General features: G+C 51.0%; 1 protein-coding gene across 5 annotated transcripts; it reads right to left on the reverse strand.

The window, feature by feature from the left end:
- Positions 1–45: 45 nt before the first annotated feature.
- Positions 46–20,729, reverse strand: LOC101689258 (interstitial collagenase). Of its 5 annotated transcripts, XM_013062430.2 has the most exons (14): positions 20,443–20,729; positions 19,280–19,540; positions 11,771–12,015; positions 11,532–11,680; positions 11,211–11,336; positions 10,288–10,443; positions 10,009–10,126; positions 8,415–8,548; positions 7,708–7,870; positions 6,292–6,395; positions 4,922–6,123; positions 2,601–2,756; positions 1,294–1,425; positions 46–805 (listed from the first exon to the last, which is right to left on the reverse strand). In XM_013062430.2, exons 3-11 carry the CDS (start codon positions 11,920–11,922, stop codon positions 6,014–6,016), a joined length of 1,212 nt encoding a protein of 403 aa, XP_012917884.1. In that variant the 5' UTR covers positions 11,923–12,015; positions 19,280–19,540; positions 20,443–20,729; the 3' UTR covers positions 46–805; positions 1,294–1,425; positions 2,601–2,756; positions 4,922–6,013. The 5 variants fall into 5 exon arrangements, with proteins under 5 accessions (XP_012917884.1, XP_044933432.1, XP_012917883.2 ...); XM_045077497.1 differs by having other exon boundaries at positions 19,280–20,519; XM_013062429.2 differs by lacking the exons at positions 19,280–19,540; positions 20,443–20,729 and adding an exon at positions 12,435–12,628.
- Positions 20,730–21,121: the final 392 nt, after the last annotated feature.

The raw sequence follows: 21,121 nt of genomic DNA on the forward strand, positions 1-21,121 counted from the left end.
ACTTTAGACGTCATGTGAGAGTCTAGTAATACAGCCCTGCACACGTTTCTGTAAAAAAGAGCAATTTCAAACACCCAGAAGGATGACAAGGGAATGGGATGCCCCGTGGAGGCGAACACCGTCAGCGTTTTTATGTCTCCGTGCAGGTGTTCGTAGGGATGAAAGCTCGTTCCTGGATACAGGTGAAGTGTCCGGGACTGGTGTCCCTGTGTCAACTCAGACGCCCCGAGGCTGGGCTGGCAGGCGAGTGGTGTGACCCACGTCCTGGGAGATGGGGACCTGCCCAGCGGTGAGCGGGTGCTGGGCTGGGCCATGCGAGGCCAGGAGGGGGCGCTCGGGGTCCACAGGGCAGCTGCGTGGCCAGCGGCCGACGGAGCAGAAACCACGCGGGCCACTGGCCAGGAGGGAACGAGGCAGCTTCGAGGGACCCCTTGGCATCACCAGCCAGCACTCCTTGGGTGCGGCTTGCCCAGGCGAGAACACAGACGGAGAAAGCTCCCCGAAGGGCCGGAGTCCCTCCACATCAGGGTCGTCCTCCATGCCCTTAAATTCACCTTCTTAATGTCCCATCATGAGTCACAGTTTTAGAAGGTGACGGACAGGCCACATGTGGTCGAACGGGCTTCCTGCATGGCGTGTCCCACCGTGGCTCGGACCCATCCGGAGGCCACAGGACCGCGCACCAGCCCACGGAACTTTATCCCTGCTGAGCAGCTTCTCAGGGAGTTCAGGGGACAGAGGAGGGCAGCTGTACCGCCTATGGGGGGTGGGGATGCACCCCAAAGTCCGGACGCATCACCGTTTGCTGCGGAAATAGAAGGAAAAACTTCATCCAAGGACAGTTGAAGCCTTGCTGACCACCTGCCGTCTGCAGGAGGAGGCCTCGTGACCCCTGCAGGAAGCTGGTGTCGGTGCAGGCAAGGAAAGGACGGGGGTGCTGAGCCCCCAGTGTCTGTGGCCTTCCTGCCCATCTTCCCGCTCCTCAGCACTGAGCATATTGGGACAATGGCCTCGGGGAAGTTTCTGCTCAGGCCCCTCTGTCCATCCATTCCTGAGCTTGGTGCCCCCCGCGCAGTGGGAGCCACACTGTCCCCCGGCTTTTCCTTGCCCCAGCGGTGCATGCCCAATCCGGGGGCCTGCACCCTGGCTGGCTACCCCTGCTGCAGCACTCTTCCCCACCCGTCCAGGTGCCCTGCCCCTGCTCCTTCCCCAGGCATCCCTGCCAGGGCCCCTTTGTCCACGAGTGTCAACCCGACAGCTGGGGACACTGGGGACAGGCTTCACTCCTCTCACCCTGGGTGCGTCCCCGGAACGTCGCCATCTTCCCGCATGCTCTGTTGATTGTATTTACTCTTTGTCTGTCTTCCCTGAGCGGAAATCCCCACAAACACAGCTCTTGATATTTTGCTGATGAATCCAAAGCGCCTAAAACAGAGCGTCACCTACGTGGTGGTCAAAAAGTACTTTTTCTTTTATTACAATAGAGAGACTACTTAATATGACATCTGCTCCGTGGAAAATCTGGGCGATAAAAACATGTGTTTTTATATTTTCATATTTAGAGAGAAAAATAAGCATTCAAATATATTTTCATATTTATAGAGAAAAACAAGCATTCAAATATCAGAGGTGTATGACCCACGACTTCTGCTGTGTTCCTGGAATGTTTAGGGTTTTTGAGGCAGGTGAATGTTTTAGCCCAGAAGAGCCCCACATCACCTGCACTCACAATTCACTGTCCGTAACTACCAATCCGACCCCAAACCATTGCGCTGGGCTAGAGTGCGACCCTTGCATGTGTCCAGCAAGACATGGAAACATGTGGGGAAGAGTAGAAATCACGAAAACGTGGTGAGAGCTAGAATGCATCTCTGTTTGACCAGATAACATGCAGGTGTTCTCCAAGACATTAATCTGATAATCCACGATCTTCCTTCTAACATGTGATGCCACCTCTGTCCTCCCGAGGGCATGTTTCTGGACTCGTACTTGGTTCCGTTAGCATCTGTCTCCCCTTCTGTATCGGCCCATGCCCTGATGTCACAGTGGCTCAGTGATGTGTTTTCATGTCTGCTGGGACTCCCTCTGTCTTTGTTCTTTGTCAAAACTCTTAGCAACTTGTGTGTATTTGTTCCTTCGTAAAAAAACTTCAAAATCAAGTTTCCTAAATAATTCCATTGGGATTTAATAGAAGTTTCATTACATTTATAAATTAATTTAGGGGAAATTTTCATCTTTGGAGTGTTAGATCACTCCATACACTTATATGGTGTTCGGATTTTTTTCCTTTATAGGGTCTGAAAATTTTATTTATTGGAGTCTCGTTCTGTTTTCACTAGATTATTTCCTACATAGATCGTAGATTTTGCTGTAGCTGTTAGTACTTTATTTTCTATATTTTATCTACTTGTTTGTTGTGAGAGTATAAGAATATAAAGGATTTTGATATGTTGATGTTATGTTTGGAAACCCTGAAATGTCTGTCCTGTCCAAAGAGTTTTGATTCTTTTGGGCTCTTCGTCGTAAGCGACCAAATGGTCTTCGGATAATGGTAATCTGGGCCCTTCCCTCTTGACCCTTCCACCTGATGTGACTTTTACCTTCTTTGCCATTGTTATTCCTCTCATCCTGCTTCTTGGCCAGACTTCAGTACTGTGTGGACCAGGTGCCAGTGATATAGGCAGCCGTGTGGTCTCTGCAGTGTCAACGGGACGGTGACTCGGCTTCTCCATACACACCGAAGGAACATGCTCTCTCTGGAAGAGTTCACATGAGATTGGAACGATCAATTCCTTGAAAGGGACTTCTGACAAAACAGACAGAACTATCTAGGCCAGTGTTTGTGGGAAGATTTGCAAACCACTGTTTTTGTTTACAATAAATAAATTTAATTTAAATTAAATTTAATGTAACTATCTTAGTAGTTACACAATGATTAAAACATCATTTTTCTATTAGTTTCTCTTTTGTTTCTATATTTTTGAGATACTGAATACAGTGCAGTGTATACATGTTAAGGGCACATAATTTAGTGAATTTCACAGGTGCACAGGTTCACGTGACCCACAGCCCATGAAGAACCAGAACGTTTCCATCACCTTAGCAAGTTCTCTGGGCTCCTTCTCACCCAATCCCAATCCTTCTTCAGATCCAATCACTGCCCTGATTTCTTTCCCTATCAATTACTTTTCCTAATCATGAAGTTCATATGCATGGAATCAGGAGAATGAACTCTTATGTGGAAGATGGTTTTTAGATTAATCTATGCTGTTGTGTGTCCTAGTAAATCACTCACTTCCATTTGTCTATAATACTAAATTGTCTGAATGTGTCATTTCCAGATTTGGGCTCGTATATCAAGCTATGAACCTTCTTAAACGAGTTTCTTGTATGCTTTTCACTTATTCCAGGAGAACAGGCAGAGGAGGTCATAGGGTAGGTAAATATTTAACTCTGTAGGCAACTTCCCTATCATACGAGAGGCACAAATATTCCAGGTCCTCACTTGGTGTTGTCAGTCATTAATAGGAATACGTTTAGTGGTTTTGTAGTAATACGTTATAGGAATTTTACTTTCTTGATAATTAATGATATGAAGTACTTTTTTCATGTGTTTATTGGCCTTTTTATCTTTCTTTATGACTAGTTTGATTTGATTATGGCTTCTGTGCATTTTTAATTGGATTATTTGTCACGTTATTATTGATTAGCAGGGACTTTTTATATATGCTGGGTCAAAGTCCTTTGTGAGATATGTGTATTACAAATGTTCCCACAGAACTATCAGGTTCCCTGGGCTCTGCAGGTGGGTTAAGGCCTGGATTCTGGCTTGTTCTCTGTGAGCTGGACCAAGATAGACTCAAGGCCACTTGGGGCAGCGTGTTTGGTGAGGAAGTCAGCACAAACCACTGTCATTTCCTATCCTCTCCGTCAGAGCCTCCCCCACTGGGACCACTCAGACATTCTGTCTCCAGCTCTGGGCATTTCTGGGGGCTGCTGCTATGTCTGACCTTCTGTAGTTAAGAGAGGACAGAAGGCCGGAGTCCTCTAGCTGCTGGTCAGGCTGGTGACACACCTGTTGCCGGCCTCCCAGCTCCGCTGCCCTCTTGCATCCATTCAGTCTTAATGTATTAATTTTGGGAACCCTCACTTGGTTCTTGAATTACATCAATAAGTCGGACAAACAACACAAAACAACAACAAAGCTGAACCCAAACGATGGCCCTTGTTCTCATGGACCCTCTGCTGAAGCGAGCCGCCGGGGGGTGAACACTAGAGGCGATGGGGGGGGGGTCACTGACCGTGTTAGAAGGTGTTAGGGCTCCAGGTTCATGGCAGAGTTGTACAGGACAGTTGCGAGTATGTTTCTGGCTATGTGGCAGGGAGGCGTATGGGGTCATACTCAAAGAGGAAGCCAGCAAAGGTCTCACTGGGGAGGACGTCTGAGCAAAGCTGGAGGGGAGGAGCCCGACGGAAGCAGGCAAACCTCTGAGGGAACCTCAGTGAGTAAGGGCTGAGGCCCAAATACCCCTCACGTGCTGGAAAACGGCGAAGGAGCCGGTATGCCTGGAATGAAGCCACCAAGGGGGGATACTAGAGAAGGAGGACAAAGGTGACAGAGCTTGTAGGACCTTATAGGGACCTAAGCTTTTGCTGTGTGTGACATAGGGTCTGAGTCCCTTGTCTCTTGGGGTCCTGATGTTTCCAGGCCTGCCATATAGACACCAGCAATACAGCAATGGGGGGAGAGAAGGGACACCAGCAGAACGTGCTTCCCAGAGCCGGCCCCCACTTTGGGGGCCACTGGGCCTCCCCCATACAGGATGCCTTTCCTCCCCCATGCCAGCTGGTTCTGTCTGCCCACTCAAGTTTTTTCCCGTTTGTGTCTGATTCTAGAATGCACCTACCAACCTCCTCTTACCTCTGTGGCTTTGGTTCAAAGGAAGGAGCTCACACACCTGACTTGGCATCTTGCCCAGAGCTTCTCAGCGTGCATTTATTCTCATGGCAAACAGAATAAAAATAATAGTCAACAACACACAGTACACAAATCATTCACTCTAAAATCAAGGGACTCTTAACCCCAGAGCTCCACCAGAAAACCCACGAGACATGATAAGTATGAGCCAAAGAGACGATTTGCCTCACAGTCATTCTACCTCAGCAGCATGAGCGAGGCCCTGTAAACGTCCGCCTGCACAACACAGCCTGGAACCCCCGGGTGTTCTGGAGGGAAACTCCCTGGGGGACAAGACCATCAGGCTGATCTTCAGGGATGAGCTCCAAACTTGATGGAGCTAGCCCGGAGAACAGCTGAGAAGTTTTCACCCAGTGCTCCCACCAGGACCTAGCCAAACCTCAATAAGTCTCTTCCATTATCATCATCATTTTTTTTTTAAGTGGCTCATTTTTATTTTTTCTTTTTCTTTTTTAAAGTAAGCTCTGTGCCCGACACGGAGCTTGAACTCACAACCCAAAGACCCAGAGTCTTGCACTCCACCAACGGAACCGGCCAGGCACCCCAGTCCCTTCCACTATTTGACTTAAAGGCCTAGTTTGAAATGGAAATAAGAGAAGGTCAGTAACCAGCCGCTTCCTGTCCCGTAACGCATATGCCATGGGAAGTGCTAGAAATTCCGTACGTGCTACCTTCCCACGCACTTGCACTGTGAATTCCCCTACTCAGAGACAGAACATTTGAGGAGGTGGTTATTATGAGACGTCTAATCCCTTCAAACAGCAGAGAATAGGGACAGAAAGCTTTCCACTGTGGAAGCCCGAGGATAGACTATGACCTCAGCACTCCCTTAATGCTAGCTAAATAGTGAGAGTCCGGGAGGCCAGGCCTTCTCAGGAACGCAGGCTGCGGCCAGGCCGAGCTTTAACAAGATGGCGCCAGAGCGTCCGCGTCTCTGCATTGCCGAGAGGTGAATGTCAAGCGCTGAAGGAAAGCACCTCCCTGGAGCTCATGAGGAGTATTGCTTTTTCTTTTCTCCTTGGGGAGAGTCAGGCTTCATTTATTTCTACAGTTGAACCAGCTGTTGATATTCAGGATAGTCAAAATTCGCTTTGTGTGAGGATCAAATTTGTACTGTCTTTTTCCACGAAAGAAATAGAAAAATCCTGGAAATGAAATGAAAATGAAAATCATATTTGACAAAGATACAGTGGTTTTGCATGAACTTGTGAAAACAATATCCATTTTCACATACGCAGTTTGCTTTCATGTCTAAGGAACAGCTTGTGTGTCATTTCTATGGTGGGAAAAAGGAGAAACTGGATGGTCTTTACCTCTTTCTTGGAAGACAGCGTCAACTTTTTTGCCGATTCCAGGAAACCCATGAGCTATTTCTTTGGGAAAACCTGTATCCATAGACCGTGTGTTTTCATCATACCTGGTAAAAAAAAAAAAATTAATAGAAAAATAAGAACATGTGATTAATGTAACAAAAATAAAAAAAGAAAACACTGGGTGTGGTGCAAAAACAATGAATTCTGTTATGCTGAAAAGAAAAAAAACAATATTAAGCGGTAAGTCATTGTTCTGTGTGGTTTGAGTGCATGGATTCATTTAATCTTCCCTACAAAACTGAGAGGTGGGGGCTGCCTTAATTTTTAGTTTGGAGAAAACTGATATCTGCTTTCAATAGTTCTGAGTGGGCCCATCACCAGCATGAAAATAATGGGAGCTTTTAACAATTCGACAGGGTTATGGGAGACTGGACGTGACAAGACCTTGCTCAGAGTAGCATCAACTAAAAATCTGATTCAAATTTCATCTTGGACTCCACTCCCTGTCCTATCAAGGGGAAATACTGCAGGCAAGAAGCTTCCTTTTGGGTGCTCTCCTTTTATTCTCCTTTTTAAACTCCATCCTACAAGTCCCTTGCCTTCCAAGGACAGATACGGTGAGGTGACACCAGGTAGGAGACTCACAGATGCTCAGTCTGGCTACGTCCATCCACCATGGGAGGATGGAGGTTTGGCACCGTCTGAGAACAATTTTATAGATTTTATTTATTTGAGAGAGAGAGAGAATGAGTGAGGTCAGGGAGCAGCAGAGAGAGAGGGAGAAGCAGGCTCCCCACTGAGCAGGGAGCCCGACATGGGACTCGAACCCAGGACCTTGAGATCATGAGCCGAAGGCAGACGTTTCACTGACGAAGCCCCACAGGTGCCCTGAAAACGATTTTATTTCTTTTTAATTTTTTTTCTAAATATTTTATTTATTTATTTGACAGACAGAGATCACAAGTAGGCAGAGAGGCAGGCAGAGAGAGAGAGGAAGGGAAACAGGCTCCCTGCTGAGCGGAGAGCCCGATGTGGGGCTCAATCTCAGGACCCTGGGATCATGACCTGAGCTGAACACAGAGGCTTTAACCCACTGAGCCATCCAGGTGTCCCAACCTGTAAACGATTTTAAAAGGCAACTCTCCGGGACGCCTGGGTGGCTCAGTTGGTTAAGCAGCTGCCTTTGGCTCAGGTCATGATCCCAGCGTCCTGGGATCGAGTCCTGCATCGGGCTCCTTGCTCGGCGGGGAACCTGCTTCTCCCTCTGCCTCTGCCTGCCATTCTGTCTGCCTGTGCTTGCTCGCTCTCCCTCTCTCTCTCTGATAAATAAATAAAATCTTAAAAAATAAAAAAAACAAAAGGCAACTCTCCTTCCATGGACGGATCTGACCCTGACTTCCAAGGGTCCGTCGTTACCTCCAGTACTTGCTGGCGACAAAGAAGTACGTCTTCCCGGTCTCCTCTTCGTGAACAGCAGCATCGATGCTCTTCACTGTGTGCGGGAAGCCCAGGGAGTGGTAAATGTCCTTGGGGTAGCCTCGCCTCATCTTAACTGCATTGAAGGCCCAGACTTTACTATCTGTCAACCAAAAAATCGACCGTGAAAACTTGTCTGGGACTCTGGAGGACAGTCAGCAGGGTTTCCATGCTGGGAATGAGCAGAGCAGGGAGATTTTGATTCCCCAGGGAGGTGCCCCTGGGCCGGGCCTCTCTGCAGCGCGGTGGGCCCCCTTCCCTAGCGCAGGGCCGCATGTGGTCAGGTGGCCGGGCCACATGCACTCCTGTGGGTTAGCGTGCCTCCCTGGACGGCACACTCAGCTCTTGGCTGGCTTGGGTCCTGACGGAGGACTTTGTGTGTGTTTGTGGACCTCCTCCAGCATGGGAGCTCGTCTGTCCCTCACAAAGCTGGGGCTGGTCTGCACAGCCATATGCCATGCCCCAGCACCTGCAGAAAGGCCATGGGACACTTTCCAGGTGCATAAATCCTTCTGAAGCTCACAGCACACGTGTTAGATCTGCTTCAAGAGTCTTGACTTATCTAAATGGCCCCCTTAATGTTCAGCCAAAGCACCTGATGAAAATGGAACTCAGAAACACTGACCCCCAAACCCCAGAAGCTTTACCTTTAAAAAAGAAGACTTCGTCTCTGCTAGCAACCTCGTAAGCAGCGTCAATTCCTCTTGACAGCGGGACCCAGAAGTCAGTGATGGCACCGAGCTCCCCTGTTTTGTAGAAGGGTCTTGTGCGTAGGAAGAACCTGGTTTAAAAGGAAGGGCCGGTCCAGCTGGCAGCATATTGCTGGCCCATCTCCAGCCTGTTTTCTCGGGGAGATGAGTCACACATGCCCCCAGGGCTATGGCGACAGGCCGGGCCTACATGGTGGCTCATCTCACAGAAGTCCCCGTGGGAGCAGACAAGAACTGAGGTTAACAGAGGGGCCAGCGCTGCTCCAAGCAGCCCGGGGAACGGATGGCATACACGTCCACACGGGCAGACGGACGGTCACCAGGACCACGGAGCCCAGACGCAAGCACCCGGCGAGCTCCCAGCCTTGGGAAGGACCAGAGGCCACCGCAGGGGGCAGGGTCCTCCTCGTCCGCCCCTCAGCAGCCCGGCCCATGCTTGCATCCCATGGCAAAGTCGCCTGCAGTGTCAGCCCCAGGCCCCAGAGATCCAGCCCCGGGAGCATGCTGGGCCGGCCCTTCCCTCCTGGGCTCCAGGCTACACTGCCCAGGCCTGGTGTAGACCGCTGAGCACTGGTGTTCAGAGGAACTGGTTTGTTCTAACTCACTGACATTTCCCATCCTGGACACGAGACGCAAAAGGGACTAGAAGACCATGTCTTGCTGCATCACTGACAAGTCTATGACCTCAACAAGGGGAATTCTGTCTGTCTGCCTGACCACACAGATCTGCATGTGTGTTAGTCGTAAAGGAGGGACTCACTACACCTTTTATTCCACCAAGTTTCTGGCAACTGAATGCCTTACCTGTGATATAAATATTCTTACTCTTGTTTTATAGTAATTTCTGCACCCAGCGTGGGGCTTGAGCTCATGACCCTGAGACTGAGAGTCACAAGCTCTTTCCATGGGGCCCACTAGGCCCCTGCTCTGTGATTAAAAGTTTTGAAGGATCAATCATTTCATGTAAATGCATGATTACTCAAATTAGAAATTACAAATATATTACTAAAGAAATATATGGAACGTTCAACAAAATATGAGAACACCTTAAAAACATAAGTCAGTGTTCGTGGTAATTTAAAAAATCTTTTTATCTATCTATCTATTTTTAAAGATTTTATTTATTTATTTATCAGGGAGAGAGAGAGAGAGGGAGCATGCACAAGCAGACGGAGAGGCAGGCAGAGGTGGAGAGGGGAAGCAGGCTCCCTGCCAAGCAAGGAACCTGATGTGGGACTCGATCCCAGGACCCTGAGATCATGGCCTGAGCCGAAAGCAATGGCTTAACCGAGAGCCACCAGGTGTCCTGCCTTTTTTTTTTTTTTTTTTTTAAGATTTTATTTATTTATTTGACAGAGAGAGAGAGAGAGAGCGCGCAGGGAGCAGCAGGCAGAGAGAGAGGGGGAAGCAGGTTTCCCAATGAGCAGAGAGCCCGATGAGGGGCTCAATCCTAGAACCCTGAAATCATGACCTGAGCCGAAGGCAGATGCTTAACCCACTGAGCCACTCAGGTGTCCCCCACTCTTTTCACCTGTTTTTAAAGAAGTACAATTCTCCACGAATTTCGGTAATAGCATCAAATGTTAACTTGCTTTCACAGGCTTGTGGTACTTGACATTCTCTTGGCTGGATGGGATTTTTGGAAGATCCTAAAACATAAACAAAGGTTCTGGAGTGTTGGCTTATTATAGTAACACAAAATCACTTGGAGTGAAGGCTCTTTCTTAAAGGACAAAGCTAAAAACTCTTTATTTCAACCCCACATACAGAGCCCCAGTCGCCGGTCCAAGGTGCCCCCCTTTGTGCTCACCGTAGAGGGCCTGAATGGCATCGATGTCCCTCTGAGTCAGCAGATTATCCCCATAGTAGTTGTAGCTGGAGAACATCAGGGACTCAATGTCGCCGTTGTGCAACAGTCCGAGGGAATGGCCCACTTCATGTGCTGCGACGTGGTACAAGTTGAAATCTAAAGACAGCAGTAAGACGTGTTTGCGGGTCCCAGAATGCACTTCTGAGGAACCCCAGCAGAAAACAGAAGTTCCCAGATGACCACAGCATTGCTGTTGGCTTTGTGCAACATTGCTGTGTTTCTGGTGGTCTGGGTCTGTGTGGGGTAGTGATGCATGCGTAGTTTAATCAGAGAATGGAGAGGGTTTTAATGATTCCAGATACCTTGGTTAAAGTTTGAATTTCTGAGATGAGGGTTAGTCTGATTCTTGGATGAAGTCCGCCAACACAGAAAAATCCCATTGGTCAACAAATATCACAAAATGAGGTAGAAAGTGTTACACACCAGAGGCATAATAGTATTCTATTAACATTTATCATTTCTTTCTTGCTCACAAATATTACATTATGCCTGATTTGAAAATTTAGGTAATATAGGAAAGTACCCAGAAGAATTCCCCAAAACCACTTCACCAAACATAACCATTTGAAAACTTTGGTATGGGATTGTATATGGGACAGTGTGATTTTAAAACGTCCCATTTTCCGAGTAACATATTTTGTTGGTAAAAACTACTTGCAGAAACAATATTCCCCTACAGTTTTAAATATACGGACACAAGGGAGTTACCATTACCTTTCTAAGAAATTATAGTTTTAATAAAAGCTTGTGTTTAGTAAAGTATTTACGGCTGATCACATAGCTGGCTTGCTTTACTGAAGGGATTCTTTCAGATAAAATATTGACCTATGAAAGCAAAACATAGCACAAGTTGGTGCACTCACCTCTGAAATCCTTGGTCCATCTTTTCTCTTCATCAAAATGAACATCTCCTCCAATGCCTTCTCCCGGTGGGAAGGCGTGAGCAATAATGTTTTCAGGTCCGCTGAAGGGGTTGTTGTCGTTGTGATCTGTGCGACAAATTCCCGTTTCTATCCCGCTTCCCCAGACGGGAGGAGAGAGGACAGTGACAAGGAGCCCAGCAGCATTCTTTCCCTTTCGGCCGGTAAAACCCACAGCCCTTTAGGAACAGGAACGCTGCCTCCTCAGCACAGTGCAGGGGGAGGCGAAGTTCAGGATGGTTTTGGGAGACCAGAAGCGCTTACCTCCCCTGACAAAGGATATCATTATGTCCGCTTGGCCCTCAAAGACCCTGGTGAAGGTCAGGGCAGAGGCATTACTCCAGAGCTGAAAGGCTCTGTCAATCACTCTGTCCACGTCTGCTCTCGGCAAATCTGGTGTGTAATTTTCAAGCCTTAAAACGGAATAAAACAGAGATGTAAGAACTCGTGGCTCACGGCTCTGCTGGGAGACGGCGCCCTCGCGCTGGTGCCCGTCTGCTTACCTGTAGGTCAGGTGGGTGTGCTCCCAGTGGAGGGTCCTCTCACCGAGGGCGTACGGAGCCACGTCGGGCACCCCACATCGGGGCTGCCTCATCAAAGCCAGGGTGTCGGCGTCCACCTTCCCCGTCACCTTTAGCCCGTAGAACGCCTGCATCTGCTTCAGCTTCTCAGTCACCAGACTGCTGCTCCTCTGCCTGCCGGGCTTGCTGGTTCCAGTCCTCAGGTGGTAGTATTTCCGCAGGTAGTTCTGATCAAGAGAAAAAAACATGAAACACAGGATGTGAAATCTTCTTTATTTCTTCCGGCGAATCTTCAGGATTTCTCTGTGGCGGCAGAAAATTCTTTCGTCTTGAAGATTCAGTGCAAAAAGGGGAAAAAAAACCTGTGTGCCGGTGCCCTGATCCCACAGGTGACTGCTGGCATGGTGGCCGAGTCTGGCTTCCCCGGGAGCTCGGTGTGCAGGCAGGCAGGGCTCTCTCTCTCTCTGGCCCCCTCTACCTCTGTCTTCTAAAGGACAGTCTGTGGGTGGGGAAGTCCATCTTTGCTTTGGTCATGTTCTAGTCACCCTAGAAGGAACCCCACCCTTGCTTGAGCTTCTACTCTTGACCATGGGAAAATGAGAATGTAAGTTTCCTGCCTTTGTGGCATGTGGCATTCAGCATTTACCTGGACCAACTCTGCGTCCTGCTCTTGTGCTCTCAAGCTCGCGGCGGGGAAGCCATGGGACCCCACGCCCCAGAGCAGCAGCAGCAGCAGCAGAGGGAGGGGGAGGCTGGTGGCCCTCATGCTCCTGCCCTACCCACAGTGTCTGGTGGCTCCTGACCTCCTGAGGCAGGTTTTGGGCGCAGCCTCTGCCTTATGTAGGGCCCTGGCATCCTCAGAAAAACAAAGGCTCTCTGACTCACCTCTGAGGAGAGGGGCTACACCCTCTTTTTTGCAATGTGTGGTCTCAACTTTCAAAACTTGGGACATAAATAGATTAATCTTGCATCTTCTCTTGTCTTTACAATCTTATGATTATGATCAAGCAGGACATCCCCAAAGGAACACACCTCATCCCACACGGTTGTATTCTCAAACTACTTCTGTGCCGTCTTAAGGGCAAGGGTGGCTCAGTGGGTTGGGCCACTGCCTTCGGCTTGGGTCGTGGTCCCAGGGTCCTGGGATTGAGTCCCGCATCGGGCTTTCTGCTCAGCGGGGAGCCTGCTTCCTCCTCTCTCTGCCTGCCTCTCTACTTGTAGTCTCTGTCTGTCAAATAAACAAATAAAAAATCTTAAAACAAAAAAAAAAGAGTAAGCCTTACTATCTACGCTAGAACATACAGCTTGGAGGGCAGTCCATGTGCTTCTAAACAATTGGGTGTCACTGCTGGTTCCGCTGGTCCTGCCCCGCTCCCGGGTGCGGGAAAAACAGCTGTCAGTGTGTTTCCTCTTCTTCCACTTCTACCCTCCACGACTGGCTCTAGGAATCACTGGCTTCTCCATTTTCAAAGAATTTCCTCCTGATTTTTCTTTAAGATTTTATTTATTTATTTGAAAGAGAGAGAGGAGGAGTGGGGTGCCAAGGGAGAGGGACAAGCAGACTCCACCCCGAGTGCAGAGCCCGACGTGGGGCTTGATCCCAGGACCCCAAGATTGTGGCCTGAGCTGAGACCAGCAGGCGGAGACTTCATGGACTGAGCCACCCAGGAGCCCCTCCTCCTGCCCTTTCCAGCTTCCTGATATAATTTGTTTTTTTAGTGACCACACACTGCCTAAATCACAAATCAGCACGAAGAGCCGTTGTTGAGGAGAAAGTTCCCAGGTCCACACGGCAGGTGTTTTATTAACTTGTTGCTCAGTTTCAGTTCTGCTTTGTCTGGCTCCTGGGACACAGGAGGGTGGCTGTGCACGGGTCCCAGGTAGAGACGTGTCTGAGAGACCCGCGGCTGAGGGTCATCTTCTGCCGGAGGCTGCTGCTGGGTGTGTGGGACCGGACCGTTACTCATTCTCTCCGAGCCCTTTCTCCCTGCCATGGAGCTTGCGCAACACCTTCTTTGCCTCAGCTCCTAGGAGCGCAGAGGAGGAACAGGTCAGCGAAGGTTTGTGCTGTAAGAGACGGGGACCAGGAGCTACAGGTGCAGAAAGACGGAGACACTGATCTCCTGGGAGATGCCTGGCACCCGAGCTCCCTGACCTTCACCAACACTGTTATCTCTCAGTGTCTCATTGCCTGGTCCGAGCTCGGCAAGAACCTGCCAGTTTGTTCCAGCCAGAATCTCCCCTAAACCTTGATGCTTTGTAGCATCTCGCGCCCTCCCCCCGCCCCCTGCTCTTGGGCCACACATGGTCACTCTCCCACACATTCGGAAGTGACCTCCTACTGGACTCGGTCTCTCTCCTCGTCGCAATAGCTGTGGAGTAGACTTGGATTCTAGCGCTTGAGCTGGCGTCCAGCTCTGGTTTTCCTGAGTGAGGCGGGGTCCCGGACAGTGGGACCCCCGAGCGGGCTCCCGCGCACCCCCCGCGGCTCCACAGGTAGACGACTTGGAGAGCCAACCAAGTACGGATTCACTGAACAAAAGCAACGGGTCCAACAAGTTGGCCTTATGATAAAGCAGGACTGAGGCAGGAGTGACCTAGAAAACTAAGAACAGAATGCAGAAGAACCGTGTGGGTCTGGCATCTGTCCGAAGCAGAGACAAATCCAGCAAAACAGAACACAATCTGTTTCCTAATCGGAAACCAATTCACAGAAAAAGGATCTAGGGCAGGAAATAAACACACTTTAGAGACACACAGCAAGCAAGTCATCCTCTGGGTTGCGGTGTGGCTGGGATCACCCTGAGCACCCGCACGCACCTCGACCCCATGCAGGGGTGGGGGCTGGGGGCCCGGTTCTCGCTGAGGCACAGCATTTAGGTTCAAGCTCCTTCCAGAGGAGCTGCCCTGGAGAGCAGGTTGGTTCCCACGAGAGCTGCCTTCTCTGTGGCTGATGAGCTGTGCTACGGAACGGCTCACCGGTTATCCCGTAAACCACACCGGGTACGAGACGTTCCTGGTGCACCTACAGATGCGGTGTGATGTCAAAGCCGAAAGGAAAAGACCTTGGTGGGCTGTACCCACCCTTAAGTACTGGCGTTGCACTTGAAACATCCCCTCAACACTCACTCCTCCTCTCTCTGGGATATTTAAAAAAAATTTTTTTTTAGCTTGTTTTTTTTTTTTAAGATTTTATTTATTTATTTGTCAGAGAGAGAGAGTGAGCAGGAGCAGAGGGAGTGAAAAAGGGAGAGGGAGAAGCCGGCTCCCCGCTAAGCAGGGAGCCCGATGTGGGGCTCGATCCCAGGACCCCAGGATCATGACCCGAGCCGAAGGCAGAGGCTTAACCACGGAGCTGCACACATGCCCCTCTCTCTAGGATATTTTAAGTAGTCACCCCAAAGAGAGCAAAATAAACCGGGATCTAATCAGACAGTGAAGTATCTTTGCAGATTGGACCTGGGTCTTGTCCTGAGTGCCTGCCGGGCCACAGCGGGAGGGACTGTATGCGCTCCTTGGAAAAAAAAAAAAAAAAAAAAAAAGAAGTGATGAAGGGAAGAGAGACAGAGCAGTAGCTTGTGAAGGGGAAGGCTGAGCCCAGAACGCTGCTTCTCTTAGGATGAAAGGGCATGCAGGAGGCAGGGAAGAAAGAGAAGAAAGTCCATTAAGAAGAGACTGGTTGATTTTTCTTGGCTGAGTCAGCTTTTGTATGAGAAGAACGATACTTAGCATCTGCAGGGCTTTTACAAAATGAGCTTAAACTCGTCTGTGCAGCAGTCCAGTAGAGGACTGGGTAGACGAGGAAGTCGGCTCCTCACGGGAGCAGCGGGCATGCCCGTGATTGCACAGACACCACACAGTGCGCCCCGGACAGGCCCCCGAGCTCTGAGTGCGAATCAGGGAATAGCGCGCTCATCTTGGCTATTGAATAAGCTGTGCAGCAGAGAGAGAGGGATGCTGGCTTCCGTACCTCCCTGTAAGATGGGAGGGTCTCCCCATGGAGACTGGTTCCTTTGCTGGAGAACAGGGACAATAAGCATAGTAATATCTCCAAGAAATGTATTTTGGGAGAATTAAGAGGAATCATGTGTATTTCTCAATGCTTATCACACTGAAGCGCATTGCTCAGGGAGAGCCGATTCTTTCTAGACTCGAGAGAGCTCTGCTGGGAAATAACTTACTGAAACACTCTCACATGACTGAAGGGGAAACATATCCAGAAAGGCTCAGTTGTTCTCTTGGAGAAAACAGCTGGGAAGTGATTGAGGGATGGGTGAGATCACTCACAGTAGATTTCAACTCCTTAAAGGAAAAGTGACTTACGTTGTTTCGGCAATGAGACAAAACAGTATTTTTAGCTGAATCCACATTGCAAACAACACTTTGAATTGTGTCTTCTATAGATTTCGGAGCCTTGTCCAAGGAGCCCGGTGGCCAGGTGTTCCTGACTGTGACCATCACCACGGTGAGCTGAATACAATTCGAAGAATGATTGCTACACGGGCATGTTTCTAAGGGCGATAAACTGTGCCCGAGTCATGAATCTTGCATAATCAAACTTCTGGTTTCGCTAATGACAGTGCAATACCGACCCTGTAATCTTGGTAGGAAAGCTTACTGACACATTTACCAATCAGCTTCAGATGTAACTGACCTATTACTTATCAAGTCCAAGGACTCTCCCCCAAAAAGCAGTGTTTCCTGCTGACTCTGCAGGGACCAAGTTTGCGGGAGTCTTAGGTATCAATGTGGCAGATAAGCAAACCCATTCCAGCCCTGCCTCCCTGTCCCCAGCCTGGGTGAGACGAGGTCTCTGTCCCCAGCCTCAGGCATCATCTGAGCACAGGCAGGGGCTGACAAGACCTGGGGAGCTATAAGTTGTCAGCCCACCGGACCGCGAGGGATTGTGGTTTTAAGCCCTTAGGCTGCAGAGTGTTTTCTTATTATACAGCAATAGAGAACAGAAAATCTCCCTTGATTACATCTTTTGGAGGCTGCGTCATTCCTTCCCCTGCACACGCAAAGACGTAAGGTGTGTTCCCCGGGCTGCTGAAGACGTGCGATGGGCACACAGCAGACGCTGGCGTGCCTGCCAGCAGACGGCCTTCTCTTCCGACGTACATTCTGCGGGTCAAAAAATGCGCTTGATGCTGTGATCAAATGATTGTCGAACAAATGCATGAAAGAATGTGGCAAATGAATCATGACAAAGACAAGGTCAGGTGTGACGTGAGCTTTGTGGAGAGTTTGGACTCAACTGTTTCATATCCTGAACGAAGTTTCCCGCTCTTTATGATGCGTTCACAAGGGGAAGCTGCAGATGGTCGCCTCCAAAATCGGGACCAAAGGGGCCTCTTCTTTTCTTGAGTCTCAGCAGACATCTTCGGAGATCCCAAGCATCACATTTCCTCTAGCCCCTCTGTGCCACTGCGCACACTGTCCCCTGCCCAGGGGACGCCCTCCCTCCCCTGCCCTGTGGCCGGCGACCCCCACTCTCCACTCTCAGATCCGACATCCTTTCCTCCCCAGGATCACGGACCCACTTCTGCTTCACTCAGCGATCCTTTCTTGGCCACCTGCTTCATGCCCGTCGTGGCACCCTTGAGGAGATGAGAGCGGTAAACGATTCGGGGACGCTGCAGCCTGACACAGGGTAAACGGGACAGGCGTTATAGTGCAGTGTGACAAGTGTTTTGGGAGCATGATGTGCTTTTCCCTACTGGATGTTGGGGCTGAGCCCCTTGTAGGTGACCCCACAGCTCCGTGAGCTTCCCCATTATGGCCACAGTGCTGGGTACCCAATCACCAGGCCACTCACTTCTCCGTCCCCCTGTGGGGCATGTAAAGTCTGGAGGGCAGAGCCGTGTCTGCAACATCCCCAGCCCAGTGCCCGTGGTGCAGCGGACCTCATAGGGCCTGAGTCCATGGGGGGTGCAGGAGCGAGAAGGCGGAACCCCACCCAGCCTTGGGAGGCTGCTTGGCCAAGCACTCGGCTCCCACGAGGAGAGCGACACGGCTTCTTCCTGCACCAGCTTTCCGCTCCTGTCCCTCGTGTCTGAGACATAAACACCTCCCGCCAGGTGTTGAGTCTCACGCCAGGGTTGGGATGAAACGGCTCCGAGGCTCCTCTCCTCTCTCCGGTCCCCCAGTGACTTCAGGTCACTTTCCATTGTGGCCCTGCACGGTGTCCCCTCCCCCTGGTCCCCCACCGAGCCAGACCTCTCCTTGCTGGTCGGCTCCGGACCAGGGCGTCTCTGTGCGTCCCCAGCACGGCTCACAGTTTCTCGGCCACACCTGCTCCTACCGTCCGTGCCTCCTCTTCCCTCTCCTCGTCCCTCCCTCTGTCCCTCTCTCCCTGACCCCCTCCTCTGTCTCACGGTCTCTCCCCTCTCTCCTCCCTCTCTCCCCGTCTGGCTTCGACTCCTATGTCTCCTGATTTCTCTGCACAGGCGTATTTGACACATGGACCTAATGACTGTGAGAACATGTTGTCACTCATAATTTCCTCAGCTCCTTGGAGCGCTGTGTGACAGTGCCGTGTGGTACCAGGTAAGGAGGCCGGGAAACACAGAGAGAAAGGACAATACCCCAAACCACCTACGGGCTTCCCTGACCAATTTTCCCTACTTCAAAAATGTGCCTTAACACTCACGCTGGACACAGTTGCGTGTCTGTTCTTGTCCAGGAGTCACTGATAAACGGAGCTCCCCGGGGCGGGGCGGGGGGGGGGGTTCTGCCTCCAAACCTTTAGCTGGATTTTGACCCGAATTATCTGGATCCTTGTTACCGGCCGCGCCCCCACCTAACATCGCTCTGTGTTACATAATCGTTGCTGATTTTAAAATTACCACAGACTTAGAGGTTAATATGTTACTTATTTTAGTTTCTGGGGCATGAGTCTGAAAGCAGCTCAGCAGGGTTAACACGGACAGTCCCAAGGCCCTGGCTGGCGGCGTGCCCACCTGGGGCAGGGGTGTGGGGACTCTACTTCCAAACTCGGCCTGTACTCACTTGATTCCTTCCCGCCTCGTTCCCACCATCCTACGGCAACTTATTGATGAGCTCTGGCCTGTTTGCAACCTCAGCAATTCTCTGTCTCCCCAAAGCCAGAGGCACTCCATCCTTCCTCTAGGGGAAGGCGTTCTTCCAGATCCCTGAACCACAGCTGACCAGAGGCAGGGGTCCCTAAAGCATCTGCTGCACCCCCACCGGGAGCCCTCATCCACCGACCCCAGGGCTGGTCTTGTCCTGCTGTGGGGTCCAAATCCATATCCCCGCCTGGATGGCCCAGTGTTGCTGAGTTCTTCCCCGCTGCGGGGCTCTCCATGAACCCATCCTCAAACCTCAATGGCTCGACTCCGCTATGTCTGACCTCGGCTTTGTGCCCCTCTGGATGTGTTTGCCCCCAGGCTGCATCTCGTCAGCACCCGCATCTGGAACCATTTCTTACTCTAAGAAATTGATTGTGCTTAAATGGATCACAAGACTTACCGGTCCCTATTGGGAGATGCTTCTGTGCGGGAGGCTCTCATGGACAAGGTGGACAACGACCCAGGCATGGCGGGGTGACAGGTCTTCTGCAGGTCAGGCAGGTAGGAGGACAGCGAGGTGGGGAATGTGAGCACCGGCGTGTGGTCAGACAATGGTGAGGACTGTCCCCTCTGCCACTCTTCAGCCGAAGCCCTTACTGCGCTGTCTCTACGCACACGGCACGGGCAGAGTTCAGAGGACACGGCCAACGAGAGGATGTGCCTGTGAGCCAGACAACAAGTCGAAGTTGATGGAGATTTCAAGACGAAGATGTAGGAAGAAGGGGGTGCTATTGTCTGAACCAGGGAGGTGGAAGAAGGGGCAGAGAGTCCAGCGAGGCCACATACACTAAGGAATGATGGAATTGCTAGAGTCAGGTCCCTCCTATCTCCAGGGGCCTGGAGGAGGCCGGTCAGCATTGCTGAGCCGGAGTCTCGAAGTGCGCACAGTGTCACGTGCCCAGCTTGGCCGCGGGCCCCAAGGGTGAGCAGAATCAATCTTGTCTTGGTGCCAAGGGTCCTGACCATTTGGGCAGGCTGAGGTCTGCAGAATCAGGAAGGGTTGCGAGGTCATGCGGCTATCTCGGGGAAGCACAAGCTCAGCGAACTTGTGTGGCTCTGAAAGCAATGACATTAATTAGTGCCTGATGGGGACAAAGTGAAACGAGCCTGGTGGACCTGCGAATGGTCTACTGATTTAGCATCAGGAAGCAAGATGTTGGGAGCTGAGAGTTCTGGAGCCGAGTCCTGGTTGACTGACCAGGGGAAAGGCTGTCCTTCAGAGCCTCCGTTTCTGCGGCTGGTAGACAGCACTATCCACTGCAGCTCCGGCGAGAACCAGCCAGTCCTGCACACGGGACGCACCTTGTACAGAGCTGAGAGATGGAGAGTCCACATCCTTCTTATCCCTCAGCCAAATGAAGGCATTCAGGAGCCCGGACACATAAGAGAACTATTTTTGGAAGCGTTTTCCTTGCCAACACCTCCCCAAGACTGTGCACACTTTGCCCTTCTCACCTCCCATCGTTCGAGGTGGAAAACACCGACGCTGCCGGCTCTCCATCCCATCTACCCCCCACCCCACCCGCATGGCGGGGTGTGAGGTTGGGGTTAGCCACCTCCCACCTTCACGGGTCTCAGCCAGTCGTGGGATTCCTCGCTCCTTCCCACGGCGCCTGACTCTGTGCGGCCCAGGAACGAGGGCAGCTCGACCAGAGGGGAGCGGCGCCCTATTTGGTGGACAGAGACAACGTACTGAAGAGAGGTCAAGGCTGCAGCCTCCAGGCCCTGGCGGACATCCAGCCTGAAGGCTACAGGATCATTTTGAGTGCGGAGCCGAACCGCAGAGAGGAAGCCCTTGGGGACGGTCCTCGGACGTTTCGCGTTAGTCCGCAGGCCACTCGACCCATCCACACCCAGATCATCCCTGGACGCTGTGGTCAGATTTCCTTCCTTCCTTCTGATTTGTTGTGTCATGTTAGTCACCGTACGGTACGTCATCCGCGCTTGATGTCGTGTTCCATGATTCACCGTCTGCGCGGAACACCCAGGGCTCTGTGCAGTCCGCGCCCTGCTGACACCCACCACCGGGTTTCTGCCGCGTGGCCACCCATGCCGCCGCTGTCGGGGTGGCCTGATCAGGGAGCTGCTTTTCCAGCCCTGCCCCCTCTCCACTCCCCGTTCCGCGCTGCAGCTTTTCCACTGGAGCTCGCTCTGAAACAGCAGATGAAAGGTGATGCGCGTGACATTGTTGTTTTCAAAATCAAAATACTGGTTACATTTGGTTGTGAAACAAGGCTCAGGG

The sequence above is a fragment of the Mustela putorius genome, unplaced genomic scaffold (genome assembly GCF_011764305.1).
Source record: "Mustela putorius furo isolate JIRA1106 unplaced genomic scaffold, ASM1176430v1.1 tig00000198_pilon_pilon_pilon, whole genome shotgun sequence".
Taxonomy (NCBI): domain Eukaryota; kingdom Metazoa; phylum Chordata; class Mammalia; order Carnivora; family Mustelidae; genus Mustela; species Mustela putorius.